The 23,737-nt window shown below is 42.0% G+C and overlaps 1 protein-coding gene and 1 long non-coding RNA gene across 3 annotated transcripts in view; one reads left to right on the forward strand and one right to left on the reverse strand.

Annotated features, from left to right (window-relative positions):
- Ndrg3 (NDRG family member 3) overlaps positions 1 to 23,737 on the reverse strand; it is a 66,194-nt gene that overhangs the window by 11,058 nt on the left and 31,399 nt on the right. For both annotated transcript variants that reach the window (XM_048349142.1, XM_048349143.1), the window contains exons 4-12: positions 18,974 to 19,079; positions 17,500 to 17,620; positions 14,822 to 14,884; positions 13,517 to 13,577; positions 12,003 to 12,089; positions 6,991 to 7,047; positions 5,270 to 5,373; positions 3,834 to 3,899; positions 3,664 to 3,715 (exon numbers count right to left, since the gene is read on the reverse strand). In XM_048349142.1, coding sequence (XP_048205099.1) covers positions 3,664 to 3,715; positions 3,834 to 3,899; positions 5,270 to 5,373; positions 6,991 to 7,047; positions 12,003 to 12,089; positions 13,517 to 13,577; positions 14,822 to 14,884; positions 17,500 to 17,620; positions 18,974 to 19,079 — 717 coding nt within the window. The remainder of the gene's footprint in view (positions 1 to 3,663; positions 3,716 to 3,833; positions 3,900 to 5,269; positions 5,374 to 6,990; positions 7,048 to 12,002; positions 12,090 to 13,516; positions 13,578 to 14,821; positions 14,885 to 17,499; positions 17,621 to 18,973; positions 19,080 to 23,737) is intronic.
- On the forward strand, positions 1 to 23,737 carry LOC125353450. The gene is made up of 5 exons (XR_007211322.1): positions 1 to 11; positions 1,747 to 1,751; positions 18,848 to 18,862; positions 22,120 to 22,124; positions 23,404 to 23,737. It is a non-coding gene; the product is annotated as an uncharacterized LOC125353450 (long non-coding RNA).

A 23,737-nucleotide genomic window follows, 5' to 3' on the forward strand; every position in this document is an offset into this window, starting at 1 on the left:
AGGAAAATGTGGTGCACCTGATACACATGGTGCATGTGGTGCTACAGCTGCAAGTCAAGTGAGGATGCACACACCAGGCTACATCTCTAACCCCAGGTACTCAGGAGGTGGAGATTTGGAGGATTAAAGGTCAAGGCCAGACAAAATAGAAGAGTTAGTGAGAACTTTGATTCTCCAAATCTCTATCTTTTGTGTATCTGTGGTTAGAGGTGTAGGCCATCAGGGTTGTTGGCCCTTGATTATGGGTAGTTTTTTTAAAATAAACCTCTATTCCTATTGTAAGTTCACAAGGTTATTTAAAAGTGCTTCTGGCAGATACTTTCAACAGCATGTATAGCCACTCTTTAAGCATGAAAAGCATGGCATTTATAAAAATTCTTCTTGCTGGGCGCTGGTGGCTCACGTCTGTAACCCTAGCTATTCAGGAGGCTGAGATCTGAAGATCGCGGTTCAAAGCCAGCCCAGGCAGGAACTCCCTGAGACTTAGCTCCAATTAACCACTAGAAAACTGAAAGTGGCACTGTGGCTCAAGTGGTAGAACTAGAGGGCTAGCCTTGAGCTAAAGAGCTCAGGGACAGTGTGTAGGCCCAGAGTTTAAGCCCTTCACACACACTTTTTTTTTTTTTTTTGGTCAGTCCTGGGGCTTGAACTCAGGGACTGGGCACTGTCCCTGGCTTCTTTTTGCTCAAGGCTACCACTGGAGCCACAGTGCCACTTCTGGCTTTTTCTATATATATGGTGCTGAGGAATCAAACCCAGGGCTTCATGTATATGAGGCAAGCATTCTACCACTAGGCCATATTCCCAGCCCCCACAAATCCTTCTTGATGAAATGGAATCATTACATTTGGGAAACTTTTGGGGAAGGGGCTGGGAATTGAGGGTCATTTGCCTCTGCACTCAGTCAAGCACACACAGTTCTGGGAGATGTCACTGTGCCTTATTTCACACTGATGCCACTCTACACACCCTCTACCTGAAAACCTTTCCATCTAGGTTTTCTACATTTCCTTTCTAAGAAGCCCTATCCTAATATTCTGCTCTAGACAGAAGTGAAGGTTGCCATAGAAAATCAAGCTCTTGGGGCTGGGAATATGGCCTAGTGGTAAAGTCCTCGTCTTGTATACTTGAAGCCCTGGGTTTGATTCCTCAGCACCACATATGTAGAAAAAGCCAGAAGTGGTGCTGTGGCTCAAGTCGCCGAGTGCTAGCCTTGAGCAAAAAGAAGCCAGGGACAGTGCTCAGGCCCTGAGTTCAAGCCCCACGACTGGCTAAAACAAAACAAAACAAAAAAACAAAAAACAAAACAACAACAACAAAAAAAGAAAATCAAGCTCTTCACTGTATGTGTGTGTGTGACAGAGAGACGAGAGAGAGAGAGAGAGAGAGAGAGAGAGAGAGAGAGAGAGAGAGAGACACATGTTTGAACTCAGGACCTTGGGTTTTGTTATGCTGAGGTACTCTACCATTTCAAGCACACCTCTAGCCCTGTTCGCTTTCATTATTTTTTAATAGGGTCTCTCATTTTTGCCCAGGCTGGCCAGGACAGCAATCTTCCTGCTTATGCCTCCTATGTGGCTAGGGTGACAGAAAACACCCATCATGCTAGTTTCTTATTAGCTGAGATGGGGCCTCATTAATTTTTTTTTGCCAGGGCTAGCCTCAAACAACAATTCTCCTCCCATCTGTGGTGCTCAAAACAGGTATGAGCCACTATGCTCAGCCTTATACAGATCCTTGATTAAGTTACTGTCATAATGTAATTAAAAAAATACAAACTAAAACAGCAAAACACCACCAGTACTGAATAGGATGCAGTGAAAAGGGCCCTCACATTTAATGCTGGTGGCAAAACACTGGTACATCTCGTCTGAAAAGATATATGAAAAAATGGATTAAAAAAAGGAGGCTGGGAATATGGCCTAGTGGTAAAGTGTTTGCCTCATATACATGAAACCCTGGGTTCGATTCCTCAGCACCCCATATATAGAAAAAGCCAGAAATGGCGCAGTAGCTCAAGTGGTAGAGTGCTAGCCTTGAGCAAAAAGAAGCCAGGGACAGTACTTAGGCCCTGAGTTCAAGCCCTAGGACTGGCAAAACAAAACCAAAAACCTTATAGAGGTCAGTTGTGGAGCTTGAACTCTGGGCCTGGGTGCTGTCTCTGAGCTCTTCAGCTCAAGGCTAGTGCTCTACCACTTGAGCTACAACGCCACTTCCGGTTTTGAGTGGTTAATTGGAGATATGAGTCTCTCACAGAGTTTCCTGCCCAGGCTGGCTCTGACCCACGATCCTCATATCTCAGCCTCCTGAGTAGCTAGGATTATAGGCATGAGCCACTGGAGCCTGGCAGGTTTGTGCTTTTTTTTTTTTTTTGGCCAGTCCTGGGCCTTGGACTCAGGGCCTGAGCACTGTCCCTGGCTTCTTCCCGCTCAAGGCTAGCACTCTGCCACTTGAGCCACAGCGCCGCTTCTGGCCGTTTTCTGTATATGTGGTGCTGGGGAATCGAACCTAGGGCCTCGTGTATCCGAGGCAGGCACTCTTGCCACTAGGCTATATCCCCAGCCCAGGTTTGTGCTTTTTGTACCATTAATTTCATTTGTGAAAATCTATCCATGGAAATAAGCATAGATCCAGTCAAAGATTTTATAAGAATGTTTAACAAGGCTGGGGATGTGACTTAATGGTAGAGTGCTTGCCTAGCATACATGAAGTCCCTGGGTTCCATTCCTCAGCAGAAAAAGCCACAAGTGGCACTGTGGCTCAAAGTGGTAGAGTACTATCCTTGAGCAAAAAGAATCTAGGGACAGTGCTAAGGCCCTGAGTCCCAAGCCCCTGGACTGGCAAAAAAAAAAAAAAAAAAAGTTTTAACAGCAAAAAAAGTAATGGTACAAAGTCAGAAATAACTCACAAATAAGGTGAAACAAATAATGGTCCATCACAAGAATGACTACTATATAACATCCTGATTTCTTCTTGTTATTGCTAATTGTGGAGCCTGAACTCAGGGCCTGGGTGCTATCCCTGAGGTTTTTTTAAATTTAAGGCTAGCACTCTGCTACAGTACCAATTCCACTTTTCAGGCAGTTAGTTGAAGAGTCTTACAGACTTTCCTGTCCAGGCTGGCTTTGCAACATGACTCTCAGATCTCAGATTCCTAAGTAGCTATGATTTATAGGCATGAGCCATTGGCACTCAGTTCATCCTGACTATAATATGAACTCATGCCATCAATAGTGCTAAGGAATCTGGCTCCCAAGTCTAGTATGTCTAATACAATCAGGTCTATCTCAAGAAAAAAATCAGTTTGTCTTAAGGATAGTGGGATCATGAGTTTCCCCATCACTCTATTTTTTTTAATGTTCTCATATTTTTTACATTGAGCACATCATTTTTTATCTATGTGCTATGCACTAGAGAAAGGGGTAGACAAAAGTAGGATCTTGGAGCTTTCTAGTTTTGCTGGGTATCTGATCTTTAGGTAATCTGCTCCAGACTAGAGATGGAGGCTGCTAGAAATCTGACAATAAGTAAATGGTGTTTTTCTGTACTAGTTGACACAGCATGAAGTGCTCCACACAACAGACCTAATAAAAGGCAGTATTCACCCAAGGTTTCTAATGTGCCAAGTATATTTGATTACATTTTACTCTAATCCCTACTTACCACAGTCTCCACTGCAGGTGAATTGTCCCCTACCACCAGTAAAGTGGAGCACCTAGGCAGAGTCAGAAGAGGTGTCACTCAGCAAGAAGCACATGTATTCCACTGAACACTGAAATAGTCATGATAGGCAAAACCATTTACCAACTCAATGCAGAAACTGAAGGACTTACTTCAATGTTTTTAATCTGTTATCATTTTGACCCAGGATAGGTCTTTCGATCTCCAGATCTCTGCGCCTAGAAAAATAAAGAAGAATCAATGCCCTTTTCATTTTCAGGTAAAAGTATGACACTGTCTCATCTGAGGAGGGCAGGCGCCCCTTCAACTCTGTTCACTAGTAGCTGTATCAGTGACATTCTAAGTGGTACAGAACAGGTCTTAGGCTGTTCAAAGCAGACAAACTTTAAATCACAATAGCAACATTACTGAAATCCTCAAACTCTTAAGTGTTTAACTTTACAACTACATTGTAGAAATAAATTCAATAAAGGGAACTTTTGTCATTGTTGTTGTGGGCCTGGCACTCTCCTTGAGCTTTTTTTTTTGGCAGGCCTGGGGCTTGGACTCAGGGCCTGGGCACTGTCCCTGGCTTCGTTTTTGCTCAAGCCTAGCACTCTGCCATTTGAGCCACAGTGCCACTTCTGGCCCTTTCTATTTATGTGGTGCTGAGGAATCAAACCAAGGGCTTCATGTATACGAGGCAAGCACTCTTGCCACTAGGCCATATTCCCAGCTCATCTTTGAGCTTTTTCACTCAAGGCTAGGACTCTAGCATTTGAAGCCACACAGAGGTTATTTGGAGATAAGAGTCTCATGAACTTTCCTACCCAGGCTGGCTTTGCACCAGGATCTTCAGATCTCAGGCTCCTGAGTAGTTGGGATTACAGGTGTGAACCACCAGTGCCCAGTGAAACTTTATTTTTATTATGCACTTTTATTTTTTTATAGGGCATTTTCCTAGCAATTTAGCACAAGAATTTAACTTAACACCGGGAAGGCTCTGGAGACCTAGTTCAAACCTGGCTCTATTCCTTACTGGCTGCGCAACCCTGGGAAAGTTACAGCTGACCCATTTCCTCAGTTTTAGTCCATGCTTGCAGAAAGCTAGAGAAGCCATTTCCAAAACAAGAATCAGTACTGTTCCCTCAGCCTCCGCTCTGAGAGGACAGATGTGACAGTGAACTTTGGAATACCCAAACCAAAGAGAGCCAAGCAGTGTCTGTGTGCTACTTCTGCCTCCTAAGTAGGTATCAGCAAAGAGCAACTAAATGGAGCCCAAGTCATTTTTGTCTCCTCCATTTGTAGTTCTGTCTCTCTCATAGTGCTTGGGTGGCTGTGTGAGTGTACACAGCTTGGGATCCTTTTGTCTCAACATGTCTTAAAATTACAACTGATATTTGAACACATCCAAGGTACATTCAGTTCACTGAGTCTTCCTGAAAGTTTTTTTTTCATATCTGTCTTAAAGTCTTCTCTCCTAATGTGGTCTAATAGCACAAGTAATACCACTATGTAACAATGGTAAAAAGTTGTTTTTCTCTCCTCTCCTTGTCCACATTTTTAGGTGTGGTCTATAATGAAATGAAGGAATGGGAAACAGCCATACCCATTATAGGAACCCAGGAAGAGTTGTAGGTTTTCTTGGTTGATATCTTGGGCAATATGCAGTCTGTAGGTTTGAATAAGGTCCAGATTGGCCTGTAATTCCTCCTAGAACAAGTGAAAGAAGAAACAAACTTCTGGAATGCAAAACAAACCCATCTTTATTTGGTTTGTCTTTTCAATGCTAACTCTCTTTGTGATAATAGTTTTTTAGATCAAGCTGGAAGGTACTTATGTACTGGGTAGGCTAAATGGATAAACTATTTTTTTTAATTTAGTACAGCCTAGTTCAATGACATATTCTGGACAGATAAAGTTACTAAAGAAACTATTTTGGATTTAAGTACTACTGGGGGAACTTAGATCACTTAATCATTCTGAATTTGAACTTCCTTATTTGTGTTTGTATGTCTTCATGTTTATGCTATTCTGCTATCTGTAAAATGATTATAACTGGTATCGGTCAGAGTCATTCTAAAGATTAAATAAGGGGCTGGGAATATGGCCTAGTGGTAAAGTGCTCGCCTCATATACATGAGGCCCTGGGTTCAATTCCTCGGCACCACATATATAGAAAAAAGCCAGAAGTGACACTGTGGCTCAAGAGGTAGAGTACTATCCTTCAGCAAAAAGAAGCCAGGGACAGTGCTCAGGCCCTGAGTCTATGCCCCACGACTGGCAACAAAAACAAAAACAAAAGATTAAATAAAAATAGGTATATAAACTATCAACTATAGAGTAAATGGATCAATCTTTCTCTTGACAGCCATCATGGGTAGGGATGTAGCTAAATGAAACAGTGCTTACCTAGCATGTATAAGACCATTTCATCCCTAGCATCACTAAGAAGAAAAAGCTACAAGAGCCAAAAGTATGTATAATTATCTGTACATTCACTGACAGTGTACTACCAACTTATATACTAACATTTAACTATATACATTATAGAATTATATACTACTTCCCAAGTATTTTATTGATCATCACGCTTTTATATATCACCTAACTTATTCTCCCTACTGAAAAAGAAAACTAGGTCCCCTCCTCATCCAAGAATTATCCATAGGACAATTGTCACTTCTTATGTAGGCTTCTGTTTCTTCACCAATTCATGGAAAGCAAATAAAATAATTTCTAAGGTTCTTTCGGCAATGATATTTCATGGTTCATTTTTTATTTCTGAAATTTCTATTCCTTTTTTTTGGCCACTCCTGGGCTTGAAGCAGGGCCTGAGCACTGTCCCCAGCTTCTTTTTGCTCAAGGCTAGCACTCTACCACTTGAGCCACAGCACCACTTCTGGCTTTTTCCTGTACATGTGGTGCTGAGGAATTAAACCTAGGGCTTCATGTATGCTAGGCAAGCACTCTACCACTAGGCTATATTTGCAGCCCTAAAATTTCTATTTCTGTGAAGCTTTTCTCAGACTTCTTTATGGCTCTTAAAGATGTTTGGGAGGCACATGATATTGCCAAACACTAAGAGTTGTCACACAACTTACAGGGGAACAGATAACAGATATGCTGGTTTTTTTCTTCTCATTCTCTACAAGCCAAGGCTTCACCCATACGATTGGCCTTGGCAGGACAGCAAGCATTTCTGACTGCACTGAAAGTGTCATCTACTATTATCAGGTGAACTCTAAGGAAATCTTTCTTGTGGTACAATAAGACTTCACACATATGCAAGCCAATAAATACAGCTCTTGTAGTAGCATAGGTACTTACTTGACCAAAGTGATGAGCCAATATAATATCCACAACATTGGTTGTCAAGCCTGAGAGCTAAAAAGATAAAAATTCTGTATTAAGGGAATAAACTTTTTTTCTTTTTGTTCTGGCTGGTCCTGGGTGCTGTCCTTGAGCTTCTTTTTTGCTCAAGGGGAGAGTTCTACCACTTGAGCCACAGTGCCAATTCTGGCTTTTTTGAGTAGTTTATTGGAGATAGGAGTCTCATGGAGTTTCCTGCCTGGGCTGGCTTTGAACCGCAATCCTCAGATCTCTCAGCCTCCTGAGTAGCTAGGGTTACAGGTGTGAGCCACTGGCACCCAGCTTAAACATTTTTTAACTGATGTATTTTTTAAATTGTTATCATAAAGGTAACATACAGAGGGGTTACAGTTACGTAAGTCAGGTAAAGAGTAGACTTCGTTTTTGGACAATGCCATAGTTTCCCTGGCTGGAATAAACATTGTGAACCAAGCTGCCCAGTTAGGATCAGTGTATTTTAGTGTATCCCTTAAAAAAACACACAGGCTGGGAATATGGCCCAGTGGCAAGAGTGCTTAACTCATATACATGAAGCCCAGGGTTCGATTCCCCAGCACCACATATATAGAAAAGGCCAGAGGTGACGCCATGGCTCAAGTGGCAGAGTGCTAGCCTTGAGCAAAAACGAAGCCAGGGACAGTGCTCAGGACTTGAGTCCAAGGCCCAGGACTGGCAAAAAAACAAAAACAAAACAAAACCAAAAAAAAAACCAACACAACAAAATTCTGGGGATGGTGATGTCCATCTGTAACCCCAGCACCTGAGATGATAAGCCAGGAGAACAGAGTTCAAAAGCCATTCTGGGTTATGTAGCAAGTTTCAGGATAGCCTATGCTACATTGACCCTTTCTCAAAATACAAAGCATAGCAACAAACAAAGCCCCAATTTAATCTCATATATTTTCATGACATGATAGCTCAAAAAAACACTAAGTGAAAACAAATTAAAAAAAACCCAACATTGCCCTTTAAGGAAAGAATGGAATTTGCTTTAAAATCAAGGAGTCTGGAGCTAGAAACTGTAGTGGGACTCAGCTGAAATCCTGAACACAGTATTTCAAGACCAGCTTAGGCAAACTAGTGAGACCTTGTGGAGGGAGAGGGAGTAACCTCTCTGTATATCACCCTTACAATAAAATAAAATTTTTAAAAAATTTGAGGGAGGGGGAAAGCAAAAGGAATAATAGCTATGCCTTCTTTGAAAACTTGAGACCTAAATGCATAGTAATTTGCTATTTCCTTCCCTACTTTATTGCATTTATTTTGGATTGATAGAAGATAAGAATCAACTTGAAACTATGAAGACATCCAAGAGACAAAAATGCATTTTTTTCTTGGAGTTTTTGCTATTTTTATTTCAGGGAGTGGGAGGAATGACTATATTTACATAATGTTCTTACATTTTGAATATTTATCTCCTAATTATTCCTATTTCAGAATGATACATCTCATGGTCTAATAACTGCAGCAATCTGTCTATATCTGCAAACTGTCAGTCTATTTTCGGAAAAATTTCCAATCCATTTTATGCTGCCGATTGTCCTTAAACATTTTCTTCCTTTGTTTTGGGCTGGAATTCCTAATGCTGACTTGGATGAGAGATGAAAGTACTGAATTGGGTAGGAAGATGGAAAAAAGAAGGTGAGGGAGGCAGATATGGACATGGGTGAAATGGGATCCTACAGTGTAAGAAAAATGTCCTGAAGTCTTCCTATGTAATCTGCAGTTCATAAATTAACAACCATAATTAATTTCATCAGTGCAACACTAATAGGTGTTCACAAATGCTAAAAAATCTGAAGTGTTATATGAACCTATCAGGTTGTGGCACGTTATTAAAGTGCCAAGACAGAAATGAGAACAATTCTACATAAGTTATGCTATGAGAAAAAAATTCTCACAGCATCTGGCAATAGCATTGCTAATGTACTTCATTCCACAGCTAGGGGACACATTCTTTCTCCAAAAGTTAAAGGTGGATGTTGGTCACTGATGTCTCACACCTGTTACCCTAACTTCTCAGTAGGTTCAGATCTGAGGATAGCGGTTCCAAGCCATACCTGGCAGTCCATGAGACTTTTTATCTCCAATGAGCCACCAGAGAAGTGGAGGTGGAGCTGTAGCTCAAAGTGATAGAGTAACTCAGGGACAGTGCTTAGGCTCTGAGTTCAAGCCCCAGAGCCGACTAAGAAGAGAAAAAGAAAAGAAAAAACAAAAGTGGAGCCAGATACCAGAGGCTCATGCCTATAATCCTAGCTACTCAAGAGGCTGAGATCTGAGGATCATGGTTTGAAGCCAGTCCATGCAGGAAACTCTGAAAGACTCTCATCTCCAATTAACTAGCCAAAAAACTAAAAGTAAAGCTGTCGCTCAACTGGTAAAGCACTAACCTTGAGCAAAAAAAACTCAAGGAGGGCTGAGAATATGGCCTAGTGGTAGAGTGCTTGCCTCATATACATGAAGTCCTGGGTTTGATTCTTCAGCACCACATTATAGAAAAAGCCAGAAGCGGCGCTGTGGCTCAAAGTGCTAGAGTGCTAGCCTTGAGCAAAAAGAAGCCAGGGACAGTGCTCAGGCCCTGAGTTCAAGCCACAGGATGGCAAAAAAAAAAAAACAACAACCCTAAAATCAAACTCCTCCATGACAGTGTCTAGGCCCCAAGACTGGCACAAGAAGAAATAAAGAAAGAAAGGAAGGAAGGAAAGGAAGGAAGGGAGGGAGGGAGGGAGGAAGGGAGGAAGGAAGGAAGGAAGGAAGGAAAAGAAAGGAAAGAAAAGAAAGGAAAAAAGAAAGATAGATAAGATCTGAGGATGGTGGTTCAATTTCAGCCTGTGCAGTCCCCATGAGACTCTTATCTCCAATTAAGTACCAGAGAACCAGAAGTGGCACTGTGGTATACAGATAGCCTTTAGTGAAAAAACTCAGGGATAGTGCCCAGGTCCTGAAGTCCCATGACCAAAAAAATAAAATAAAATAAAAAATAAACCAAAATCGGGCTGGGGATATAGCTTAGTGGCAAGAGTGCCTGCCTCGGATACACGAGGCCCTAGGTTCGATTCCCCAGCACCACATATACAGAAAACGGCCAGAAGCGGCGCTGTGGCTCAAGTGGCAGAGTGCTAGCCTTGAGCGGGAAGAAGCCAGGGACAGTGCTCAGGCCCTGAGTCCAAGGCCCAGAACTGGCCAAAAAAAAAAAAAAAAAAAACAAAACAAAAAAAAAAAACCAAAACAAAACAAACATTAACTCAGCCAGGCACAGGTGGCTCACGCCTATAATCATAGCTACTCAGGAGACTGAGACTTAAGGATAGTGGTTTGAAACCAGCCTGAGCAGAACAGTCTCCTTGAGACTCTTATCTTCAATTAGCCACTCAGAAACCAGAAGTAGATCTGTGGCTCAAAATAAGAGTGCTAATCTTGAGCAAAAGAGCTCTGGGACAGCACCCAGGCCCTGACTTCAAGCCCCGTGACCAACAAAACAAAAACAATCCACTAACTCATTTATTTTAATCATGAAGAGAGTCAAATGCAAACCAGAAACCAGGAAAAGACATTTGAGATACGCATATCCAGCAAAGAACTAATATACAGAACACTTTTTGTTTAAGAGAGAATAATATAGAATGCGGTAAAAGTTCTCGAGAAGGCATTTCACAAGATGATAGGAAAGTAAAGTTCAGACTGGGAAGATGGCCTAGTGGCAAGATTGCTTGCCTCGTATACATGAAGCCCTGGGTTCGATTCCTCAGCACCACATATATAGAAAAGGCCAGAACTGGAGCTGTGGCTCAAGTGGCAAAGTGCTAGCCTTGAGCAAAAAGAAGCCAGGGACAATGCTCATGCCCTGAGTCCAAGCCCCAGGACTGGCAAAAATAAAATAAAAGAAAAGAAACTAAAGTTCAGTTGATCATTATCACTTAGAGAAAAACCCTAAAGTTTTAATTGATAAGTGTAACTATATTTAGGATGGGAGTGTAGCATTGAGTAATGTACATTTGCCTAAGAACTAAAGGTATAATATATATCAGAGTTGAAGATGCATCACATAAATTAATATTCAAAATAAAATGGCTTATGCTTTATAAAAATGAGTAGGATTACAAGATCAAGTGTTGGTAAGGATCAGGAGCTACTAAATACTACCATATGCAAACTGATCAGTTTAGAAAACTTGCTAATCTACACTGAGGAAAACTTGAGATGCCTTATTACATACCACTTTCAATCCTAGGTATAAACCCCTACAATCAAAAAGTATTGTCTACTCAAAGGCATGAAAATGTATGTAGCAGCATTCTTCACAACAATCAAATAACATAAAGCTCATCTCGTATATTCACAAAATGCATTTTGTATAGGGACTTCAACACAGTAATTATAAAGAATGACACAGGGGCTGGGAATATAGCCTAGTGGCAAGAGTGCTTGCCTCATATACATGAAGCCCTGGGTTCAATTCCCCAGCACCACGTATATAGAAAATGGCCAGAAGTGGTGCTGTGGCTCAAGTGGTAGAGTGCTAGCCTTGAGCAAAAAGAAGGCAGGGATAGTGCTCAGGCCTTGAGTCCAAGCCCCAGGACTGGGCAAAAAAAAAAAAAAAAAAAGAATGACACACAATGGATGAAGCTCATAGGCATGATGAGTAAAAGAAGACAGATGCAAAAGAATATACACTCTATGATCCCAATTATATGATGTTTCAGTATAAGCAAGACTAATCTATGACAACAGGATCAGAGCAAGGTTATTTCTGGGAAGCAGATTCTGAGATAGGAAAAGGCATAAGGGAATGCTTCAGGAAGCTGAAAATATTTAATATACTAGTGGGTTATACATATGTAAACATTCATCAAGCCATATATTTTAGTTTCATTTTAAAACAACATATAGCTCAAAGGAAAATTAAAAAGCTAGATAAATTCAGAAGGTACCAAGAGATAAATCAATGGACACTTGCATCTGGTACTTACCTTGGATGCCGCCCAGTCAATCCAGCCTTTAGCACACGGATCAATGTTAATGAGCACAAGGCCTTCCACAAGCTCTGGATGACTGAGCTGAAAGGAAATACATGACAGTTGAAACTTCCACTTTCACAATTCTTCCAAACATCAGGGACAGGTGAGTGATTCATTCTATGCCTCATGTCTATTGACTACAGAGCAAGACTATAGGAGTAGGTAGAAATAGCTCTTGAAATCTGACTTTGCATGTCAAAGCCAGTTCCTCAAACTGCTATCAAATGATCTTGCCTTGCTCAGATCTATAGAGAAGCCATGATTTTTATTGCTACAGAGAGAGAAGCAAACAAAAACTGTTCAACACACAGTGGCTCTTTCTTGAATACACTTGGCAACACCTGGCATGAGAGGTTGCTCAGCTTGGATGGGCTGTTTCATACTCTTCTATTACTGTGCCCAACATGGTCTTCTGGAGTTATTTTTCTGAAACCATCTGAACAGGTTATGCTATCCCTAAAAGGCTCTCCTAACACCCAGGAGACATTTCAAAACAAGATCCTTAAAACATTTCCATTCAAACACTATCCAGCTAACTTTGTTCCTGTAATTACACTGCTTATTTTGTTGTAGATTTTAGTAAGCAGGAAAGCATAAAGTGAGGAAATAAAATCTCATGTGCTACCACACATCAAACCCGTTAATATTTTGTTTGTTTGTTTTGGCCAGTCCTGGGGCTTGGACTCAGGGCCTGGGCACTGTCCCTGGCTTCTTTTTGCTCAAGGCTAGCACCCTACCACTTGAGCCACAGCGCCACTTCTGGCCATTTTCTATATATGTGGTGCTGGGGAATTGAACCCAGGGCCTCATGTATACGAGACAAGCACTCTTGCCACTAGGCCATGTCCCCAGCCCCCCGTTAATATTTTGGTACCTTTCCATCCCAACCTTTCTTGTGCCTATGACAAACAAAATGTGAAAACTGATTCCCACTTTCGTTTTTTGTTTTGTTTTTTTTGGCCAGTCCTGGGCCTTGGACTCAGGGCCTGAGCACTGTCCCTGGCTTCCTTTTTGCTCAAGGCTAGCACTCTGCCACTTGAGCCACAGCGCCACTTCTGGCCGTTTTCTGTATATGTGGTGCTGGGGAATTGAACCCAGGGCCTCATGTATAGGAGGCGAGCTCTCTAGCCACTAGGCCATATCCCCAGCCCCCTGATTTCCACTTTCGCTGGGATGCAAATCACATGTCATTTCAAGCTCCCAAGCTCAGTTTACTGGCTGTTCGAAATTTTATCAGAAGCTGTACATAAGGCCTTTGTCTACACTTGTCCACACTTATTTGTGGTTTTTCAGGTGTTATATGTACACAGCAAGATTGTACAAAGCAAACCTGTATCTACTGCTGCTAGAATCTCCGGAAGAACTATGAGAATACCCTGAACAGTGCCTGATCATTTAACACTGCAGTAATTGCTGGGATTTTGGCAGTGTCTCAGGGTATTGAGACCAATCCCCCATGTACTTACCGCGAATCTGCTCAGGATGTAGGCTCCAGCTCCAACTCCAATCCCAATGATGCTTTTCAGTCTGTGGATGGCACAGCAACAATGGACAGAGTCAATTTCTTTTGCAGGTAGCATGGCATAATGGAAAGAATGCAACTTGGGCACATATCCTGAGTCTATAATTTACTACCTGTGAGAATTTAGATGAGACAATGAGGCTACCAGCATTTACATACAAGTTTGCTTTAATAGTTAAATGGAATATACCTGAAACCTGGCATTCGCCCTCACTCTCCTACTTCCCCATCAGCAAATCCTCTGGAGTCCACCCACAGATTTCTACTACATCATCCATCACTGACAGCAACCAATATCACGTTCTCATTTATCTCAGTTGACTATTCTAAGAGCTTAACTGATTTCCCTGTATTTTTCTTTTACTCCACAAATTATTACAGCAAATAATAGAGCAATTAAAAATTAAACAGCCTTACCTATGCACAATTTACATACTACAGTGATCATTTAGAATTCTAAATTGTCCATCTCTCTGATAAAAATTCTTTGGTGTCTTTTACACTTAAGGATCAAACTGTAAATTCTTGTTTTGTTTTGTTTGGCCAGTCCTGGGCCTTGGACTCAGGGCCTGAGCACTGTCCCTGGCTTCCTTTTGCTCAAGGCTAGCACTCTGCCACTTGAGCCACAGCGCCACTTCTGGCCGTTTTCTGTATATGTGGTGCTGGGGAATCGAACCCAGGGCCTCATGTATACAAGGCAAGCTCTCTTGCCACTAGGCCATATCCCCAGCCCTCAAACTGTAAATTCTTACCTCATCTCTTAGAGCTAGGTTTTGACTTACTTCAGTAGTTTCACCCAAGTCTGGCTTTCCCTTGCTCTTCTTCTGCTGTTTCTTCTTTCTATCTGGAATCTACTTTCTAGATAGCTGCTTTTACCTTCCAGGCCTCAGACTACAAGTGCTTTCCTAGAGAGACATTCCATATGTCTTCTTACTTTGGAGAATCCTATGCTTATCTACTATATCTACTTGACTTCTTTTCCTGGCTGTTTTGGTGCTGGGAATCAACACAAGGGCACAATGTATGGAAGCATGTGCTCCAGGACTCAGCCACACCTGAACTTATTTCTTTTATTCAACTTCATACAAATTTTTGTTTGCTTCCTTGTTAACTTTCTCACCTCCACTGAGAACAATAAGGACAGTAAATGTTCTATTTTGCTCATGATCGTATACCCTAATAAAAACACAATACAAAGTCAAAAGCAAAAAGAAAACTAACAAAAAACAAATAATGGGAAGAAACCAACCTTAAGTGGGTCAGAACAGAAGGCAACATTTCAGCAAGCTCATCCATTGTAGGGTACTGGTACCTGAAATCCAGAAGGACACCCAAGTCAGAGCACATCCATACTTCCCAGGCACTAGAAGAGCTAGACCAGCCCAGAAGTCTTAAGAGAAACATGCTGTCTTTTAAAGGCTCGAAGGAGGTGATATGGTGTCAAGAAATGCCTGTGGCATTGGGTAATGTTCCACAACTGCATACTTAGGAGAGAGTGAAAGAAGTCCCTCATGTTTCTGGACCAGAGAGTCACATGAAAGAAACCCACTTACAGGGCCCTACCTTGTGCTATTTTCTATACCCCTACTATCATTTCAGCTAAGTTTCAGGTTCAGGTTTCAGGTGGAGTTGGAAGACTCAACTCAACAAACAGCACTTAGTCTATTATCTGCTGCACAATTGGGGCAGTTATATGCAACAAGAGCTTTCTTTAGTCTAGACACACTTACAAATCTTAGGCGGCTCAGCATGAATGCTTATTTATTTCCCCTAGGCATAGGATAACATGGTTACTTTATTGATTGACTGCTTGTGATATGAGCCATGTGATCCTAAAGTGCTCAGGCAAGCCCAGGGCAGACTCAGAGCAGGAGATAAGGAGGAAGCCAATGGCATAACAGAATGACACATGATGACTGCTGATATATATATATATATATATATATATATATAAGGCAAGGTCTACTGTGAAACCAACAAAGAAGTCAGTCTGCCTCTAAAGAACACTAAGGGATGAAATGTTCTCAAACCATTTCTGGTTGGGTTTTTTTTTTTTTTTTTTTGGCCAGTCCTGGGCCTTGGACTCAGGGCCTGAGCACTGTCCCTGGCTTCTTCCCGCTCAAGGCTAGCACTCTGCCACTTGAGCCACAGCGCCGCTTCTGGCCGTTTTCTGTATATGTGGTGCTGGGGAATCGAACCTAGGGCCTCGTGTATCCGAGGCAGGCACTCTTGCCACTAGGCTATATCCCCAGCCCTCAAACCATTTCTGCACAAAACAGAAAAAAAGAAATTAGATGCATTTCTTGGTTATCAAGTAATCACTGGCCAATTTGCATTTGTGAGGCAGGACAGTTTAGATATAGTCTGTATATTTTGGAGTCAGACTGGCTGGATTCAAATTCTAGCTCTGTTACATGTTAGGCATATTTGTAATTTATCTAGGCTTCAATTTCCTCGCTTATGGAATCAGAAGATTAGGAAATGTATCCCAGAGAATTTTATCAGTCAAGTCAGTAAACAAAGCAGTCTGTGCAGTGCCTACAACACTGATGGGCTCCATACAGATGCTGGCTATCACTTGTCTGCAACATCTTTTACATAGTGGGCAGGGGCCAAAGGCAGCTCTGTAGATGGATCAGACAGGGAAAGGATGAACATTCCAGTATGTGTTCCCATTCTTCCTCTCAAGGTCCTTTCTACAATCATGCCATAGATAGAACACTATTGAGGGTAGGACTGCCAGGCAAAGCAGTTAAGTATTGAAACAGAGTGCCATGGTCAGTCCGTGCCTGTCAGGAAGGATGTCAAAGTAAATGGGCATTTGGTTTCCATCCCCAGCTAAGGATGAGGATGTGGTCTGATTTTGGGAAGAGGTTTTTGCCAATTTAGGAAAGGACACAAAAATGCAAGATTTAAAGTAAATGCTTGGGGCTGGGGATATAGCCTAGTGGCAAGAGTGCCTGCCTCGGATACACGAGGCCCTAGGTTCGATTCCCCAGCACCACATATACAGAAAACGGCCAGAAGCGGCGCTGCGGCTCAAGTGGCAGAGTGCTAGCCTTGAGCGGGAAGAAGCCAGGGACAGTGCTCAGGCCCTGAGTCCAAGGCCCAGGACTGGCCAAAAAAAAAAAAAAAAAAAAAAAGTAAATGCTTAAGGGGCAACACCTAACACAGTAAGCCTTATGATTACAGGGCAACAGTCCCTGCCATGGACAGCTATTCCTGCCTGTGGGAAAACAAGTAGTTTTCACTAATAGACCTACACAGAAATTCTTCTAAGCTGGGTGTCAGTGTCTTACATCTATAATCCCAGCTACTCAGAAAGCTGAGATCTGAGGATCATGGTTCAAAGCTAGCTCAAGCAGGAAAGTCCATGAGACTCTTATCTCTAATTAGCCACTAAAAAGCAGGAAGTAGAACTGTGGCTCAAGTGGTAGAGTACTAGCCTGAGCACAAAATCTCAGGAACAGGGGCTGGGAATACGGCCTAGTGGCAAGAGCGCTTGCCTCGTATACATGAAGCCCTGGGTTCAATTCCCCAGCACTACATATATAGAAAATGGCCAGAAGTGGCGCTGTGGCTCAAGTGGCAGAGTGCTAGCCTTGAGCAAAAAGAAGCCAGGGACAGTGCTCAGTGCTCAGGCCCTGAGTTCAAGCCCCAGGACTGCCAAAAAAAAAAAAATCTCAGGAACAGCATCCGGGTCCTGAGTTCAAGCTCCAGGCCCAGAGTAACAACAATGAAATAATCCTTTCAGACTAAGGAGAAAATTCCTCAGTATAATGAACTGAGGACCCGCTCCTACAAACTATGTTATCATCAGGTAGGGGGAGGCATTGGCTACTGCTCCCCTACAGCTCTGTCATGGCTCTTCTGACTGCCTGGTCCCCAGACAGCTTGTTCTCCCAGACATCTCTCCTGTGTCCTTACCCTGTTGGGAAAGAGGGTGCTCCTTCTTGTTGGCCTGGAGCATCCACATGACAGACAGCAAAGTGCTGAGTAATCTCCTGCATATCCTCAAAGTTGAAGAAAGTGTTGAAACAGGATTTATCTACAAGATATAAATACCCATAAGTCATATCCGTAGTTTCTCTTCAATTTTTCTCTATTCAGTCAATGCCATATCATTATTCTCTTTCCCTTTCTCTAACTCACCATTCCACAACCCTAAAGACTCATAGAAGGCATAAGAACGTATCTACTCATTCTCAACTCCACTGTGCAGAGTACAAACTACTTTGGGGTATTCTTGGTTTTTTGGTGGTGCACACGTAGTCTGATATCCACAATGTTGTCCATTTCCTGCATCTTATCCCCAAATTTGGCAGAGACACACTGACAATATCACATGAGGTTGGCGGGAAGGAAGATCTTCAGATCTGCACACATTTCCCACATGGGGTCTGGCCTGTTGCCAAAACTGTTGTTTCTGTCTGAAGGAAAGAGTGGCTGCTTCATTTTCTACCTTCTTAGGATCAGGGCTGAAGTTACTTCCCATGCTTAGGTAGTACAAAAGCACTAGCTCTGGACTCTAAACTCAGATCCAGGCTGCTCTGGGAGCCACAGCAGTGGCTGGGAGAGAAGCACACGTACCTGGACTCCCTGTGCCATGGTCTCTGTAGCTGAGTGCCCTTTATCCTTTCCTGACACGATAAAGCACACACCTTACCCTGTACTCAAAATACTTGGCACCAGAGCACCTGGGATCTAATTTTTGAGAATGTGCTCATGCACAATGAATAGTCTTTGGCGGGGATGTAGGTCTGGACATGAAATATTCTCCATTTAGGTTCCATATTTACTTAACTTGAATAGGTCAATGAACACACTATTTTTGTTGCACCTATGTATTGATAGTGATCCATCACATGAGGTCAGGGCTGCAATTTCCCACTTGAGGCATCCTGTCAACACTCAAAAAGCTTCAGATTTTGTAGTATTTTAGATTTTTGATCTTTGGGATTATGGATCTTAAACCTGTACCATGTAGAAAATTCACTGATGACACATTATGGAGAGAATACTTTGAGTCACTGTAATGCTCACAACTAAGTTTAAATTCTGCATTTTCTAATCTGAAACAGACAATAAAGAGGAAAAAAGTACTGATGACTTCAGTTCTACCTTCTTAACTAGGTCCTTGTACAACCTTCAGTCCTGTAGTAGATATGATAGAAAGGCAGGTATAATTCCAGTACTCTGGAAAACATATTGGCTTGAGCCCACCCCAAACCTTCAATTCCGCCACGAATGATAACAGCAATGAGAGGAGATTAAGATTGAGAATATCTCTGTTCTTTTAAAGAACTACTGTTTTTTTTTAATGTACAAAGGTCATACACTATGGTAAAATGAGTATGCACTATGGTAAAAGGTATGGAAAGGTACAAAATCAAATACATACGGTTGAGCCCAATGTCATGATATGTCAGAATAACTGGTCTGTTTCCCTTTGGTAAGCCTCTCATTGTGACATGGACCACACCATGGGCTGTTTCTATGTCATGTTCCTGTAACAAGAGATTTCAGGTTTTAACAAAGGCAAAATGAACTTGCAAGGTCTGCCAAGGTTTCACAGCACCTGCTGTACTGTCATTTCCTAGTAGCTGGGGCAGGATGTGGTAATGGGGTAGAAACCCACCATGCTGTACTGTACATTCTATTTATATTTTCTAATCCTTCTAGGTAGATACACAATACATAACTAAACAAAAAATTCATAGACAAATAGACCCTGTCATCCTCAAGGCTCACTTGGGTACCCTGGAAGTCAGGGACTGTTGAGAATATATTTGTAATAGGCTGTGGGAGGGAGATAAGCAAGCTGGATAAGGAGCCAGGTAAGACTTGAGAAAGAAAAGTAAAGGTAACAGGAATCATGAATCCATTTCTGTGTAGAATGTTAGCTTCTAATTACATGTTTACCTGCAGAGAATTTCAGGATAATGCCATGGATATGTCTGTCTACAATCTCCTTTTCTGGGAATGTTCTTGTATGTCATTTACCTATAACCAAGTACCTCTTGGCTGATGTGTTTGTGGAACATGACTTTTTGACTGTTTTGCTTTGCAATAAGAAAGTCCATCCTTAGCTTGGTGCTTCTCTTGACAGGAGAAGAAACTAGGGATCTCCTATGAAGTATTTCCAGTATTCTAACTCCTGATACCAGTTTTTTTTGTGCTCTCATGTTTGGAGACATCCCTTGATTGTCTTTGGTTTAAGCTATATGGTGTGGGTTTGTTCCAAATACCTTATAAGATCCTAACACAACAGTAAGGTTTAAAATGTAGTCATAGGGGCTGGGGATATAGCCTAGTGGCAAGAGTGCCTGCCTCGGATACACGAGGCCCTAGGTTCGATTCCCCAGCACCACATATACAGAAAACGGCCAGAAGCGGCGCTGTGGCTCAAGTGGCAGAGTGCTAGCCTTGAGCGGGAAGAAGCCAGGGACAGTGCTCAGGCCCTGAGTTCAAGGCCCAGGACTGGCCAAAAAATAAATAAATAAATAAAAATAAATAAAATGTAGTCAGAGCAGAGCTTAGCTAAGGAGTTGGTAAAGACATAAAACAATATAATATGCACTGCTGGGAGTGGCTGTATGGCCAAGAGTGTTGGAGTAGGAATGAAAGAGACTGCAGAATACTGAGGTTTTATTCTAGTCAACACCATCTTTTATGTTTCTGAAATGAAAAAACAGTCATGGGAGTGGAAGCGTAGTTCAAGTTGTAGAGTGCTAGCCTTGAGCAAGAACGCCAAATGAGAGCAATAAACCCTGAGTTCAAGCCCCAGTACCAGCATACACGTGCACACATGCACACATATGCACACGCATGCACGCACACACACAAATAGCATCTAGCCTAAATTTACTGATGACATTCACAACTGGTTTAAAAAGTCTCACATTAGATAAGTCAAGATCAGTTTTTCCGACAGAATATCAACAGAAGAAAGAAGTTTCCAACTTGATTTCCTATCTAATAATGAACCTCATCAGACTTTTGACTTATTTTCTGATACAGAACCCAGAAGGGGTTTAGGCTAATTGTACATCAGTACATCTCACAGGTTCATCTATAGCTATTCCACCGTAAATGCACTGGTTGGTGTCTGTTGAATCCTAAGCCCCAATGTGAAGCAGACAGATGTCTCTATAAGATCAATCTCCATGAGTAACTACATATTTCTGTTATTTGCTGTTACTGAACACTCCTATTCAAGACTATTGAAAGGCTTGAATGAGGAAAGTAAGAATAAATATAGAATCAGTTGCTATGATTCTCCTCAAATAGAAAAAATAAAAATCAAGTAACTAGTAATATAAGTATTAATGCAAAAAAATCTTGAAAACATAAGAATATGATTGCTAGGCAGGCACCAGTAGCTCATGACGAATCCTAGCTATACAGGAGGCTAACATCTGAGGATGTTGGTTCAAATCCAGTCTGGGGAAGGAATGTTTATGAGACTCTTATTTCTAATTAACTACCAAAAAAGGCAGAAATGGAGCTGTGTGGCTCAGGAGGTAGAATGCTGACCTTGAGCACAAAAGTCCTAGAACAGCACCTGGGCCCCGAGTTCAAGCCTGAGAACTGGCACGTGTGCGCGCGGGCACACATACTTAGGCAGATGGCCTCAGAGTAGTTATTGAGAACTGAGTGAAACACTAGATTGCAATGTGACCTTAAGCAGAGGACCTTCCCATGATCAGGTAGTTGGCTCTGTGCATGTTTGTGCACGTGTATGTGTGCACGCACGTGTGCATGTGTGCATGTGTCGGTGTAAACTGAGAGCTACTGGGAAAGGGCAGAATAAGAAAACAGAAATACAATAGATGAAGAAGAAATGGCCAAGTACTACTTTGTCTTCATCCACAAATTGGATGAAATTGGTTCCATACAAAATTTCAATCCTGGGGCTGGGAATATGGCCTAGTGGCAAGAGTGCTTGCCTCCTATACATAAAGCCCTGGGTTCAATTCCCCAGCACCATATACACAGAAAACGGCCAGAAGTGGTGCTGTGGCTCAAGTGGCAGAGTGCTAACCTTGAGCAAAAAGAAGCCAGGGACAGTGCTCAGGCCCTGAGTCCAAGGCCCAGGACTGGCAAAAAACAAAACAAAACAAAATTTCAATCCTTTAGAGAGATCTGACTTCATGACTTCAAACCATGTAACTATGAAAGGAGCAGAGGGCTGAAAATCCTAGGTTCTATTTGTTGCCTGGCTTGTCACAGTCTCAGAAGGCTCCTTTTCATTTTCAAAGTGTGTGATGGTGAATGTTCTGAGAGGAAAGGGAGTGAAGAGAAGTAACTAACCTCCACGGGGATTTGTAGATATATTCTTGGTAAAGTAGAATATGGGTAGCTTGAAGGAGACTCCATGTGGGGAGCAGGTGCAGACACTCTGGCTATGGAGTGGATTCCGAGGTCAGGGCACTGCAGGGCATGAGCTGCTGCCACTTTGCTGCTCTTGTCAAGTCTCACCTGTTTTACTGGCTATTTCTCTGGTGACTTCTCCCCCAAAATTCTAGAATGTAACCCCACAATGAGAGCCTGTGTTCAAAGGGCAGAGCCCAGGGCAACATCTCACAGGTTTTGCCAGCCCCTCCAAGGCTGGTTACCAGTGAACATGATCCTTCTACTCTTTGGACTTGTGAGACAACCTGGAATCATGCAGGTCCCAGACATCCTTCTCCAGCCTGGACTCTCTCGCTCTCCCAATGAAAGCTGTAGTCTTAACCAGAGTCCTTTCAAGAAATTAAGAGTTGGCTATTAGTAATCTCTGATAATAAACAACTTTCACCTTTTCTACAGTCCTCTCCCTTCCGTTCAATGTGCTGTCAGCACCACACACTGGGACTTACCACTGGTTCAAGTTTCATCATTTCACACCTGTTTCTCCTCCTTTCCCTCCCTGCTCAGTCTGGGCAAGCCTGTACATATCCCAGGAAATGTCACTATTTTGGTTAGTATGAAATTTTGTTTCAATAAACAGACTTCATTATGAACCTTGGGTATGGTATCCATTATTATACAGAAGTATGTGTATTTGTGGCTGAATCTGGAACCCAGGCCTTGAGCATAATAGGCCAGTGCTCCACCACTAGGCCATACCTCAGCATAATATATAGGGTTTTTAATGTAATATCCCATCATCATACCCCTGTCCAGTTGCATAATCTTATTTAATCTCATAAATAGTAAAACAATTTGCCAATCACTGCCTCTGGCTTATCAGTAGATAAATTTTTTCCTTTTAAATTTCTGAGATACATTTTTTCTCACTTGTGGCTTTGGTCTCTCCCGTGACCTCTTATACCTGTTAGCCTAGGTTAACTGATTTCAGACATCTAACTTTTGCTTTTCAACCACCCAGTTCTCAGCCTTCTCAAGTATAACACAGTGCATTTGAAAAATTCTTTTGTAATATGTCAACCTAAAATTTGTCTTTTCCTCCTTCAAAGCTAGGTCTAATACTTTCTTCACATAGCCTCAGAGGAGAATGAATGACTATTTAACCCTATACCATAACTCAGAACACTCTCTGGCCACAGGAAGTGTTTCAGGGGCAGTCAGCCCACACAGGAACATCTGTGAGATTCTTATATCCAGTTAAATACCAAAAAAGCCAAAGGTAGAGGTTGTGATTCAAGTAATAGAGAGTCAGCCTTGAACAAAAAGTTCAAGGGCAGCACCCAAACCTTGGGTTCAGGCCTCATGACCAGCATATGACCAAAGAGAGAGGGAGAGAGAGAAAAAAACACACGAGGAAGAAAAATACATTTATGAAAATACTAATGAGTCAGCTTAACATTTTCATTTCTAGTCATAAAGCCAACAGAAATCCTATCAACTATTTTCTTGATAGTCAAATGACAACACTCCATTTGCCACCTGTGACAAATGAGATTTCTAATATCATTTGAGGAAAGAAGACCTTAATCACAGAGAACGTTCAACCTGGTAATCTATAGTCATAACATAGATACTTGGCAGGCCCTTTTTGAATGTAATAATGAAATCACAACTTAAATAAACTCGATCCAATTTCCCAAAGAACCTTAAGGAATCATGATTAGCTATGATAAGAGATCCACTTCCACAAGACCATCACAGCAGGACGAGAGGACAACAGAGATCCTGTAAAGAACCCTTGGTGTTCATACAA

Source organism: Perognathus longimembris, chromosome 6 (assembly GCF_023159225.1).
Source record: "Perognathus longimembris pacificus isolate PPM17 chromosome 6, ASM2315922v1, whole genome shotgun sequence".
Classification (NCBI taxonomy): domain Eukaryota; kingdom Metazoa; phylum Chordata; class Mammalia; order Rodentia; family Heteromyidae; genus Perognathus; species Perognathus longimembris.